The sequence below is a fragment of the Mastomys coucha genome, chromosome X (assembly GCF_008632895.1).
Source record: "Mastomys coucha isolate ucsf_1 chromosome X, UCSF_Mcou_1, whole genome shotgun sequence".
NCBI classification, from domain to species: domain Eukaryota; kingdom Metazoa; phylum Chordata; class Mammalia; order Rodentia; family Muridae; genus Mastomys; species Mastomys coucha.
Genome location: NC_045030.1, coordinates 162,409,703 through 162,423,416, shown reverse-complemented (window position 1 = coordinate 162,423,416; position 13,714 = coordinate 162,409,703). Strand labels below are relative to the sequence as shown.

The window sequence follows — 13,714 nt, the reverse complement described above, 5'->3', positions numbered from 1 at the left end:
GAGATAGACAATGGCATAACACTTTCTTAAAAATGTATTCAAATATATCAGCATGTGCAGCCAACTAATTTGCTGACTTGAAGACAGCCTCCCAAACCTATTATTGCCTGTAATGAACGACTATATGCACTAATCACAACATGCACTCTTAACAGTGCTCACGACATCTAAAAAAATCATGATACAGGGATTTTTCTTTAGACTCAACACATTTTTCGTTCAGAGACCTGATTGGCTGTTCTAAGTGCCCTGCATGGTATAAATTGGGGCACAGAGTTGGAAGAAACCATCGGATCAAGCATCCCTGAGCTTCAGACAGAAAGTCGCTGAGCATACACTCAAAGGTATGTGGATTTCATTCATAATTTACCATCGTTACTGTGGTCATTTCTTTCTCTGAATTTAATGTTTCAAAAGTGTGAATGGATTGCACATTTCTAATACTCTGTGCCATCCACACCATGTGTACTTCTTCAGTTTTTCTATAATTAAATTATAGACTCAAATCATTGAAATTAAATTTTAAATTTATAGTACAGTAATGTGTTTGTATGTACTTCTATAAATCTTAGGTCAAGCATTCCAAAGCCTTTTGGGAGCCAGATTTCACACAAAAAAATGTGTATTTGCTTTTTAATTAAGTGCTGTTTTAACAGGCTGAGGGTTACTTCTTTACAAAATTTTGTTATTTTCTTATTAACTCAACCTTTGGGGGAAAACAGTTTAGAAGTTAGAAATCCTCAATGTACTTTTCACAGCCAAAACCAATACATTTTACATTCATATCCTAAATATACCTTCAAAATGGTGTCAAAAAACCAATATGCATATTTTAGGATAGCCAGTTCTTGCTTCATGTTTCAAGGGCCTTAATATGTAGAAAAATTACAGTACAGTTGACAAGCAAGAAGAGGATGCTACTGGCTTAAGACAGAACTCTTTAGGCAAAAATCATTCCACAACCCTTAAAGAAACTTAGAAATGTAGCACTGTTTTCTCCTTAGGTTTAAGCATGTCTTTTGCTTCAAACCTGGAGTTTAAAGGCCTTATGAGAGATTCTTGTCTAAAATTCTACAAGTGGACCTAAACCCACTCTGCCATTAAACCATCCTGGAAAATTATTCATATTTTTCTCAAATACTCTATGTATTTAACAATAGCAATGCTCAAGTGGGCTGTGCTCCTCCCCCCCAAAAAACCCAACATTTCTATCTCTTCTTGTTACAAAAGTATAAAATCATGTTCATTTGATTATCTCTTCAACTTTTTTACTCAACCCTATTCTTTTAATCATGATTTATTGATTCCATCTAGCTTCTAGGAATCTATGAGCTGTATAAGTACAGAAAATGGTTTGCAGCATCATTATTGTAGATAATTTTTGGTCCTCTAACTCGTTAACCTTCAGTTTAGTTTTTAAAAAAATAAACACATTGCACTATTAGGACTCCAGAAGCAATGATACAGGTTGACAACTGGAGATCCCATATGAATGTCACTTTACCAATAAGGACCCCACCTTCTTTTTGATTAGCAAGACATTAATGTGAATTATATACATGTATGAAACATTATATTCATGTTTTTTAATTTTTTAAATGGCTGGTATTGATTTACATTTCAGAACCATCAAGAAATGGGGACCTGGATTTTGTTTGCCTGCCTCCTGGGAGCAGCTTTTGCTATGCCCGTGAGTAAAACACCCCATTTACTAATTGTATCCAATTAAATAGAAATCTGCTCCCGTGGTTGGTAATTTTCACTGTGTAATACAGTACAAGATCTGAGATCCCCAAGTATCTAAGTGTTGGAGAAACCCTTTTGGAGTTTGTTAAAGAGAAAATCATGAATGTCTCCATCTTAGATTGTGATTCAGTACAGCTGAAGTGGTGCCAAGCACTCAAGATTTTAACAAGCATTTGACCCCCAGGAGACTCTCCTATAACAATTAGCTTGTAAACAACACTACCCATCTCTATCAGTAGTTATCTATTTGAAGGGATCCTTGAAAGGCTTCAAGAGAGTGTTTACTTGCTTCAGGCAAATATAGCAGCCAAAAATCTCTAAGGCTTAATTCCTCAGAAGCTCCAAAATTTCTTCTTGCCCTTCAGATGCCACTGCTGTTAGTCTTAAGGGGGTTATATTTCTACATTAAAAATTCTATTCTGCTACCACTTCACTGAATCCCTCTCCCTTTGTTGGATCTGGTTATTCCTTATGTAGGATTTGGCATTAGCAAGGTACTGAAATGCTGCCTGCCTATACCAAATACACATTGATTTGTACCAAAGACCAGGAAGTCTTTTCCACTCTCTAGACACAAGTACATAATGGCAGATGACTTAGATCACAAGACAGCAATAATTTTCAGTGGTATAAAGAACAGTTAATACTACTCCTGTATACCAATAAGCTTGTATATCAGCCACTCTTCTCTCTCACACACAACCAAGATTTTTTGTTCTGCATTTCTGAAATCCTAGTCCTCCAAGGTGCTCTAACATTTACAAACTCAACCCTTTCAATACACAACTCTCAGAGAACTTATATCAATACAGTTTAGGGAAAACAGCTACCCAACTGATGTTAATTTACATTCAGATGAGCGTGAATAAATCCGTTTGCAAAACATGAGCACTTTGAAAGAGTAAAGTTGAATTGACCCTTAAGCAGCTTAGTGTCTGAGGGAGGTTTTCAGCTTTATGCTCTTAGCTTTTTGTCTCCTGGCCCCATCACCAGGTGAGGGCATCAGAAACTCCATAAAGCAGGCACTTCAGGCCCCTACTTTTGGAAGCACAGAGAGTGCTGGTTTAGAAAATTTTTGAGGTTCCTTTTTATTTGGAACTTCCAAATTTCTGCCATAAATCATTGACAATAATGAAAAGGGTTGGCCTTGAAGTTCAATAAATCAATTATTTTATTGTCCAGGGGATGGATTTAGAATATTTATATTCTATTAGTCTCATCTTGTTCTCACATTGAACAATGGAGTTTGTGTGTTATTTATTTATTTTGCATGTTAATTACTAGGAATCCCTTTGATTCTTGAACATTTAACCAGCTGATCTATAAAGGAACACTCTGTGAAACAATTCCTGGCTTATTGTTCTTTTTTTTTTTTATTATTGTTCTTTTTAAGTTGTGCCACAGAAGCAGACCTTTTTTCTTAACACAGAGGGAGTTTGATCAACAAGTAAAGGGGTGGGCACAACAGGGAGGAGTCCATTGATCTCTGGAGGAGAAATGTATGCTGCTTTCTGCATCTAGGTCTCCCAGTAGAAGAATATGGCCCCTGGGAAAGTTGTTTAGTTATTCAGAGACTCTTTAAAATGAGAAGGTTCCTCCTTCAAAGCATATATACTCAGTGCTCAGAATAAAAGTAGACTTCAAATACATTCTGTAATATATATATGTATACTTAAAAATAGCATTAGACACCTTAATATGAACAATTGCATATTGACTTAAACTCTTTCTCTTCCTTTTTTCCCTCCCTTTCTCTTTCACTTTGCCTTCTCCTCTTTCTAAAAAAGCTACCACCTCATCCTGGGAGCCCTGGTTATATCAACTTAAGCTATGAGGTAATTTTTCTATTTACTAATTTTGACTATTGTTTGAGTTAAAGATTCCCTGAGTTCTGTAAAGAGTGGTGTATTGAGTCTTCATTCAAGATGTTTCTCAAATGGTCACACTTTTTCAGTTCCCACCAGCAGCTTTAAGCCCTGACTGATGTCCTCAAACCTGCATTTCTCAGCACCTTCCTACCTGGTCACTCTGACCCAGCCTCTACTTTTAAACCTAGTTATAAATGTATCCACCATGAACTACCCCTCAGGAAGGCTCCATGATAGGGCAGAGACTGAACTCAACTTCAACAGTCTTGTTCTATGCCAGCCTATAAAATTCAAGGAGTAAGTAAGATGTTAAAATCTTTTCTAGCTGGAAAAAAAAACTGCTGATTCAAAGATATCCACACACTGTGTGTGTTTCTCATTGACTATGTTAAGTGATCAGTGCAAAGTGTTTTACAAGAGTCTCTACAGAGTGATGGAAAGCAGAAGTGTTCTAGAAACAGGGTTTGGAGTTTTCCTAAACTGCCTACAAACTATATGACCCTGGGAAAATCAATTTTCCCCTTCTGGACATTTCACTTCCTCACCTAAAGAAGGGAAACAATGATAACTACATTTCCCAAAAAATATCATCCAGAAGAGCATAAAAAGTGCTGGGTCACTCATAACTTGAGTGAGGTTAATAGCTTTTTGTTGTATTAGTTAAATGTTGTACTATATGAAAGAGCTATCTGAGACTAATTAATAAGACTATACTGCCCAGAAGGAATGAAACTCTTTACTGATCTCATGGGATAAAAATATCCTAGGTCTGTTAACTCATGTATGCAGAAAAAAAATGTTATAAGAATCTGAGGCAAATTTTAGTATTTTGTCTAAAAAGGTTGATTGATATATTTGACCAAGAAATCTATGTCTGAAGGATGAAAGACAATGTTATACCTCATTTTTTCCATTGTGATATCAAATAAAAACGTAATGATTATTATATCACATTATTATAAGTTTTCAATTGTTTTGCTCTTGCAATGAAGAGGATTAAATTGAATTACTGCTTTTGTAACTTCAGCTGAGTGAATGAACCTACCTGAGTTTTCATAACATTACCTATAAAAGTGAGGGTGATACCTGCCTCCAATCATGCGAAAAAGCATGAAAAGTGTATGGGATGAATATAACACAGTGCCTGACACATAGAAAGCATCCTACAAATGTTTACCTTCTTCTTTCTTTTGTAGAAGTCACATTCTCAGGCTATCAATACTGACAGGACTGCATTAGTGAGTCTATATTTCATACTGCATTAGTGAGTTTAGTATTTAGTTCATATGTAATTAAACTGAATCAAATGCATTCTAATATCTCTTTCTCTTAAGGTGCTTACCCCTTTGAAGTGGTACCAGAGCATGATAAGGCAGCCGGTATGTAAACATTTTGTTCTTCCTTCCCTTAAGATAATAGGCATGTATTTAAGTCCCTTTTTAACTGAAATATCTTATCTACTCCACCTTCAAACACTAATGGGAATTTTAGTTTGTAAAAGGTCATATCTGTGTACACTGTTAGAAATTCGTGCAAAGGAAAAAATGACTAAAATATTCATAAGGTCATAATAACAAACACTACTGCTACTTCTCCAGTTAGAAATCAACTGAGCCAATGGTAAACCTGACTCTTTGTTTTTCACCAGTATCCTTCCTATGGTTACGAACCCATGGGTGGATGGCTGCACCACCAAATCATCCCTGTGCTGTCTCAACAGCATCCCCCGAGTCACACCCTTCAGCCTCATCACCACCTCCCAGTGGTGCCAGCTCAACAGCCCGTGGCCCCCCAGCAACCAATGATGCCAGTTCCTGGCCACCACTCCATGACTCCAACCCAACACCATCAGCCAAACATCCCTCCATCCGCCCAGCAGCCCTTCCAGCAGCCCTTCCAGCCCCAGGCCATTCCACCCCAGTCTCATCAGCCCATGCAGCCCCAGTCACCTCTGCATCCCATGCAGCCCCTGGCACCACAGCCACCTCTGCCTCCACTGTTCTCCATGCAGCCCCTGTCCCCCATTCTTCCTGAGCTGCCTCTGGAAGCTTGGCCAGCGACAGACAAGACCAAGCGGGAAGAAGTGGTGAGTATACCTTGAAACCAGCAAAAGACAAATCCTTGGAAAGTGGCTTAACAGAATTAGCCCCAGAGTTCTAAGTTTCAAAATGAATCAGAGCCCAGAGCTGCAGAAACCATAGGTCTTTGCTTTTCTTAGTCCAAGCATACATTATATCTGTTTTGTTTTTACAAATGAATTTGTTGATATGGCTTCATAATTAACACCATGCTTCTTATGGTATATTTAAATTCTAATTATAGAATTCTTACATATATATATATATAATATATATATATGTATATTACTGAAATGCACCCATTTTAAGAGCAACAGAACAAGTGAATATCATTTTACACACACACACACACACACACACACACACACACATACACATCAGAGGCTTGATTAGTTGAATAGGCTAAAACTGCTGGAGGAATGTAAAAGGATTAGTTTTTTGAGAGCAAGGAGGACAGATACTTAAACAAGCTGAAAGAGGTAGATGGAAACTATCTTTCAAGACATAAAGGGAGATTGCCTGTCTAAAGTGATCATTCAACTTGAGAGTGACTATAAGCAATGCTGGTAGGTTCCTCTTCAGTACTAGGACTCCATAGACTAAGCATTTGACAAGAGTTTCTCAGAATTTAGCATTAAATATTCGTATGTTACAGAAAGCTCTTACTAAACAAGTGAAAATTGTTAATAAAATGATCCTTATGCACAAACACATGAGTAACATATATGAAATAATTTGATTATACTATGCACGTGAACCCAAATGTGATTCCAATTTTTGGAAGCTATTAATGATTTGCTACTCAGAACCAAAAAGAAGTGAGGTAGGCATGTCCTAGCTTGGGAGCCAGGACATATAGATTCTAGCCCTAGGTTTTCCCTCAAAAAAAGAAAGAAAGAAAGGAAGGAAGAAAGAAAGAAAGAAAGAAAGAAAGAAAGAAAGAAAGAAAGAAAGAAAGAAAGAAAGAAATGGTACCAAATTACTTCCATTTTGAGGGTGTTTTCCCATTTTAAGATGAAGAAAGGAAAAAAAACAGATAACTTCTAACACTAAGAATTAATGCCACCATTTCCTTTATATATAGTCATGAATGTCTTCACAATTGTAAGCCTGTTTATGGAAATAAGGCAAAACTTTTGAGAATTGACAGGAATTGAATAACTTGGTAGCTAGTACTGATTATCCTAGGCTAAGGTACATGCTCTCTGTTTGCATGCAAAGTGGGTTTATTTGTGTCTTTACTTATGATTAACACTGTAGATTTGATCATGGGTTTTATATTGCCAAACATATTTGTGGAAAGGTAACTTTGGGTAGGTAGTTTGATCATTTTAAACTCAGTATCTTCCTGTTTAAAATATGATTGCCTAGAGTTGCCTTACAGAAAATAAAATAATGACATTATAGCAGGCAACACTTGATGCAAGGTGGCAGCTACTAATATATTATTAAATATGCCCTAGTGTTTTCAACATAGGTAACTTCTATTTAGTGACAAAACAAGAAAATTCAGAAATTACCGAATCAAAGTCAATGGTTGTACATTGTTTTGAAAAAAACTGAAGCCATAACTTATTATTGTAAATGGTATTCACTAGGAATGTTTGTAAATTATGTTAATTGTTCCTTTTGCTATATTTTTTCAGGATTAAAAAATTCAGAAAATGAGAGAACCGAAGTGGATACTTTGGTTGTTTTTAGGAATAACTCAAGAACACAATGATTTGTGCCTACAATCACTTAGTAAATTCTGTAACTAAAAATAAGTATCATTAGCAGATAATAAAATGTTTTAAAAATCATTCATGTCTTTGTGTTGAATTAAATTTAAATTTTCCTATCACTTGAGAGAACTTATAAGTGAATATTTGTGAAGAATATAGGGACTGGTCATTTGCTCCTACAAATTGACCATTTAGCAGGCAAATCATGACTCTATGTCTTCTTAGGGAACCTTTATATTATCTCTAATATTTTCTTAAAATAGGAATTTGTACATCATTAACAATAGCAGAGAAAGTTAAAAGAAATAGTTCAGCATGGATAGTCACTGAACCTGAACCAAATAAAGGCAAGTTTAGAAGACATATTCTTTACATTGAAAAAGATAAACTTTAAGGAATGTTTATATTATAAATCAAATTAAGACTTGGAACTTTAGCTTTATTCTTCATACCACATCAGTAATCAAAATCTGGTCTTTTGATCTCATTCTACAGAAAAATATTTTGAGTGAAATTATGTGATATATATGGTAATTCACTGAAATTGAAATTATTAAAATAACTATTTTTCCTAAGAAAATTAATAATGGAGCCTCAGACAGAGAATTGCAGTGATTTTATACACAAGTCATTTTTTTCACTTCATAATCTTTAAGCTGATGAAGTCTACCGCATGGTCTTCAAAACGCTAACAGATGCATAAAATGGACTCAAAACAAGTTTTCTTTCCCACTCATATTTATATTTGAATCATTTTTCCTCTTACACCCACACAAAATTGTAAACAGTCTTTGCAGGATTTATGTTACACAGCACCCACAGTAACTTTATTCCAGTACCTTGATGATTAAGGTCCCTCTTAATCATTTTCTGGAATGAATAAACATAGCTTTCTCTGAGAAGATATCAATATGCAAACAAATGAGTTGATTTTAAAGAACTAAAATGCAGTAAGAAAGGTAAGAAAGCATTTAATCAATTAGCATAGGCCACTTCTAATCAACTGAGAAAATATTGCTTAAGCACTCACTAGACTAGGTACTACTGTATGTGATAGTGAAAACAGTAATTTCCTATCCTTAGGGTTCCAAAATCCACTAAAGGGATGCAATAAACCTAGCCATCAATAGAAAAGGATGTTCAAATGGCATTAATCGTATGGCATAAGTAAAGTCAAAATTCTATGGCACACAGCAGTCACTATTAGCTGTTCATTAGCTTGCTCACAACTCATTCCTCATGATCCCAGCATGTGGCCTTTCACTTACTTGGGATAGAGATGTGTCCTCTCTACTACCCAGAGAGTAGAGGTCCATTCATCCACACTAACTATGACATCAGTTTCCATACTTCTTTTATGTTATTAGTTGAGGGATAGGTTGTGGTGGACCATGAATATAGAAGGAGGACAAAGGACAAGTTTCCTGGGAAAGAAAAATCTTAGGGATTAGTGTTCCTCTTTCTTAAAGGATGTATGGATACACTCTAGAGAAAAACTGATGTTCTTTTGATCATTTGTTTGAAGTTGTGATTCATGGAGCTGTGTCTGCTGTCTTGTGATCAAAAGTTGGAAGTAGAAAACTAAAACTTACTGGGGATCTTGGTGGAATCCTTGTGTCCTGAAATTCCCCATCCCTGGGACCACTTACAGCTCCATGCTTTCCTATTTCAGTGAGAAGCATGATCTGTGGAACTTAAACAGAACTCCCATTTTTGTAGCCCTGTTGCATAATTTGACTCTAACTCTTCATGACTCTCTCTAAAAGATGAGGGTATTTGTACTTGCCTCAGATCATGGACAACTTATGGAATGTGCTGGATTATTAGTAAAATAATACTTGACATAGGAGCCTTGGACTTGTATTTAGCTGCTTTCTTTTGTAGAACTCAGATTCTCAGGCTATCAATACTGACAGGACTGCATTAGTGAGTATATATTTCATACTGCATTAGTGAGTTTAGTATTTAGTTCATATGAGACAAAACGAAATCAACTGCATTCTAATGTCTCTTTCTCTTAAGGCGTTTTCTCCTATGAAGTGGCACCAGGGCATGACAAGGCATCCGGTATGTAGACAATTTGCTTTTTATTACTTTAAATTAACAAGCATGCATTTCAAATCTCCTTATTAATTCAAATATGTCTATTCCAATGTATACACTTAAAGCTAACACTGCTTATATTCTGTTGGAAGTGAAATGGTTTCAAAGGCCATAGAATTCACTGGCATATTATAATATCTATGTGGTAGACCTGCAAAACTTGAGGGTTTACAATAACTTTTGATATTAATGAACATCCAACTTCAATAAATGCCTAAACCATTGCTCACATGAACCTCCCAAACTTTACTGTTGGGCCTCTTTGTATGTTTTTGTATGGGTTTGTACCATAATGAAGAGTTCAACTTCTATAAATGATTTTAATTGATAGAAATATGCATAGTTCACATATTAGAAAATAAAATGGAAGATATAACCTAATAATATAATTTCAACTGATATTTCTATAAATATTCATCATAATAGAAATATTGAGGATATATATTTTTTTAAAAATCTGAAAATAACTATCATTTATCAAAGACAGTAACTTTTGCCATACTACTATAAACAAATTGTAGGATCACAATGTAACAGAATGTTTAAACCAGAGCTACATACTAAGTGGTAATTAGATTTTATATCATTGATGTCCAACACATTACTCATGTGTGGGCATTTATATTTAAGTGAACTAAAAAGTAATAAAATGTAAAACTTAAGGTTTTTAGCTATAGTTGATATGTTCTAAGTGTTCAGGATCCACACTAGGCAAATGACTATCATATTGGATAACACTGCTAATAGAACTGAGACTTTTATCACTGTCCCTCTATACACTACTTTCTGAGGCAGACAATACATATTTATTAATTCCAAGATTTGAAACCAAAGATGACACAAAAAGATTGACTGGTTAAATGTGAAATTTTTCAGTTCTCCATAAGAAGTTCTCTCCTAAGCATGTCAGCAATCATTATCGTGAAAGAGGATTTTCCTCAGAAGTAGAGTATTCTTTTTCTTTCTTTTGTCAAACCATATATACTATGATGGTTTCTCCTCTAATTCCCTTCCAAAACAGGCAGATCTGGAATTGAAATAAATTCATTTCCCTGCTTGTAATAGAACTGTTTAGCACCAAATGAATGGTGTGTCAGACCTTGAACCAGCCACAGCTGGACTGGAGCTAGGTTACGTCTGAGCTTGATCTGCAGCTTCACTGGCAAGAGGTAAAAATTTAAGCTGATGAAAAAACCTGAAACCAACACATTTTTTTTTTTACTCAATTCTGACAGAGACTTATTGACTGTAACTGCTAGAAAAATTTGCATTCTTTTTTGTTTCATGGTTCAAAAATTACAGCATTATTAGAGCACACACATATTTGCACATATACATGCCCATTAGGTTCACCTATAGAAAAAAAGCACGTGTGGAAATAGGGAACATTTGAGAAACATGAAATTTTAAATGTCTTTTCCTCATTCCAACCACTTAAAGCATATATAGGGGTGACATTAGCTATTACTAACAGAACATATTACAGTTTATCTAATAAAATTTCAGGAAATAAATCAAGTTGCTCATTTTTTCCCACGAAACATGTTTATACCTACTTTTGTAACTCCATACAAAATGTATCTACAGACTTTCACCATAAACCTGATGTTTGACTCTCAGTAGTACAAAATAGTAGGAAAAAAAGTTTGAATGAAGATACCAATACTTTAGAAAGTATGTGAAATATTGAATAATTGTGTTGGCTGTAAAAGTAATATGATGTTCTACTTCTCTTAACAGCTTAACATGGAAAGCACAACAGAAAAATGATTCCAACCACTCTCCTATCCTTAAAGAACATGATGGCATGTAGTAGTATTCGATATTGCCTTAATAAAATTCTCATCGGCTTACATTTGTTGTGAACTTCTTGTTACTTGGAGGTTTTCCTTTGGTTCCTTTGGTTTCTAACCCATTTCCACTCAAAAAAGAAAGAAAGAAAGAAAGAAAGAAAGAAAGAAAGAAAGAAAGAAAGAAAGAGAGGAAGAAAGAGAGGAAGAAAGAAAGAGAGAAAAAATAAAGAAAGAAAGTTCTATAGACTTATCAGTAGGGGTTATTGGCTGAAACTTAGTTATTCAGAAATGCTTGCTGTGAAGAGACCACAGGAGATTCATGTAAAACACCTGACACTTACAAAAGACAAATAATAATTGAGGCTTGTGGGAGAGAAAGGGTGAAAGGTAAATAACATCCACCTTCTTTATTTACATAACCAAAATCAGTAAAGCACTCCTACAAACATCCCTGTCCTTTAATGGGAAAGTAAAAAGAAAGAGGGAAAGAATAGAGAGGGAGAAAGGGAAGAAAACTCTGTGGGGTTAAGTATGTATCTTTTTCTTTTGAGTTAAAAATACCTCAAATAATATCAAATTACTTCAATGCCATAAAACATCCATAATCCTGTATTTGGGTGTGGAATGTGAGTACACTGGGGTTATTTAGGTGTCCACCCAAATTCAAACACAGTTTCTACTGTAGTGACTTTACAAGCAGAGTTTCTGGTTCATAATTATGACCGTAGCTGTGGAAAGTTGGACAAATTTCTTGTCTCTGTTTCTCTCAATTTCTTCACCTATAAAATGTACTGACATCTTTCTTTGACTCTTTTCTTAGGGTGAAGGGAATAGATTCTTCTCTCATACAATACACCCTAACCACAGTTTCCCTCACTTTACTTCTAGCTCATGTAACATTACCTCTCTCCCAGATCTACTTCCCCTCTGTTTCCCTTTAGGAAAGAGTAGGCCTTCAAGAGACAACAACTAAAAGTGACAAAATAAGATATAATAAGACAAGGTGAAAGCCCTTATATTGAGGCTAGACAAGGCAACCCAATAGAGGAAAAGAATCCTAAGAGCAGGCAAAAGAGTCAGCAGCACACCCCATCTCTTATTAGAGGAGTCTCATAAAACCAGAAAGCTAACAGCTATAATGGCTACTAAATTCAATCCCTTCTGGATGCAATTATTTGTAGGTGTGTGTGGGGGGGCATGTGTATGTGCATGTTCAAATATGTGCACACTTATACAAATGTGTGTATGTGTAATGTGTGTATATTTGTGCATCTGCAGCCCAGAAGCTGACATCTTCATCTACTGCTCTCTACATTATCACTATTAAGTTTTTGAGACAAGGTCCCTGAGTAAACTGGAAGCTCACCTATTCTTAAAGACTAACAGGCCAGAAATTTTCAGTGATCCACCTCTCTAGGGCTAGAGATTCCAGATACACAATATCATGCCCTTTTTACGTGGGTGTTGGGTATCTTAACTCAAAGTCTAATGCTGCCTGGAAAAATCTTTACCAAATGAGCCATCTCCCCATACCCCATATACAGTTTTTATATTTGCAAAAGGGATCTTGTGTACCTCTCAAAGAGAATGTTACAGAGTTCGAAGTAGAACTGACTCCACAGTTTTGTATCATAAACGTTTTCTATGCCAAAGGTTCCAATGTGGAACGTGTTTAGTATTTATCAATCTGCAATTCCTGACATATTGCCACCTAAAACATTTTCCTTATTCACTGTGACCTTGCATGATCTCCATCACATCTGATCTTCCAGATGCTGTTCTTGTCTACCCCCAGTGCCAACCTCACTCTCCATTCCCCACCCTAGGGTATGGTATAAATTCACCATGTGAACAATTTCTTAGTATTTTCCTATGTGTACCCCAAGAAGCTTATCATTGAATGGGGAAACTATGGTATTTGTTTGATATAGAAGTATTTGCAACAGATCTTGGGAAAGGTCTCCACTCGTGGATGAGAGGGCTCATGCACAAGGGTGGATGCTCTCCTGATACATGGTACATGGAGGCAAGTAGAAAGGGTATTAATTTCATTTTCAGGAGTATCTTGAGTTATGCATAGGCCCCCTGTCTTTCTGGATTTCAGTGGATAAACTGTAAACTAATGCAAAGCCAGTTCTCATAGGAAATAAAAGGAATCATCTTTCATTGGTTAGTTCTGAGAACACTACAGTGTGAAATAAGTATGGCTTTTTGAAAACATATCCTTGTCTCTTTCCAGTCTTCCTTCTGCAGTCAGGTGCAGCACATACTCAAAGGCTTTTAAGTGATTCTATGAATTGCACCAAGCTGTGCATAATGAAAATACCATTGAAATGTTCCTAGCATGACAGTGAATCAGAACTAATTGGCTAATATATTCTCTCTACTTGAAATTTAAATGC

At 35.7% G+C, this 13,714-nt stretch overlaps 2 protein-coding genes across 10 annotated transcripts in view; one reads left to right on the top strand and one right to left on the bottom strand.

The window, feature by feature from the left end:
• Positions 1-13,714, bottom strand: part of Arhgap6 (Rho GTPase activating protein 6) — a 484,877-nt gene that overhangs the window by 103,934 nt on the left and 367,229 nt on the right. The gene's annotated exons all lie outside the window — the stretch shown is intronic.
• On the top strand, positions 289-11,372 carry Amelx (amelogenin X-linked). 6 transcript variants are annotated; one of them, XM_031371374.1, is made up of 7 exons: positions 289-344; positions 1,625-1,690; positions 3,534-3,581; positions 4,949-4,993; positions 5,263-5,700; positions 9,439-9,483; positions 11,260-11,372. In XM_031371374.1, the coding sequence occupies exons 2-7, from the start codon at positions 1,637-1,639 to the stop codon at positions 11,287-11,289; spliced, it is 660 nt and encodes a 219-aa protein (XP_031227234.1). In that variant the 5' UTR covers positions 289-344; positions 1,625-1,636; the 3' UTR covers positions 11,290-11,372. The 6 variants fall into 6 exon arrangements, with proteins under 6 accessions (XP_031227234.1, XP_031227265.1, XP_031227245.1 ...); XM_031371381.1 differs by lacking the exons at positions 9,439-9,483; positions 11,260-11,372 and adding exons at positions 4,811-4,852; positions 7,339-7,494 and having other exon boundaries at positions 292-344; XM_031371405.1 differs by lacking the exons at positions 9,439-9,483; positions 11,260-11,372 and adding an exon at positions 7,339-7,485 and having other exon boundaries at positions 5,335-5,700.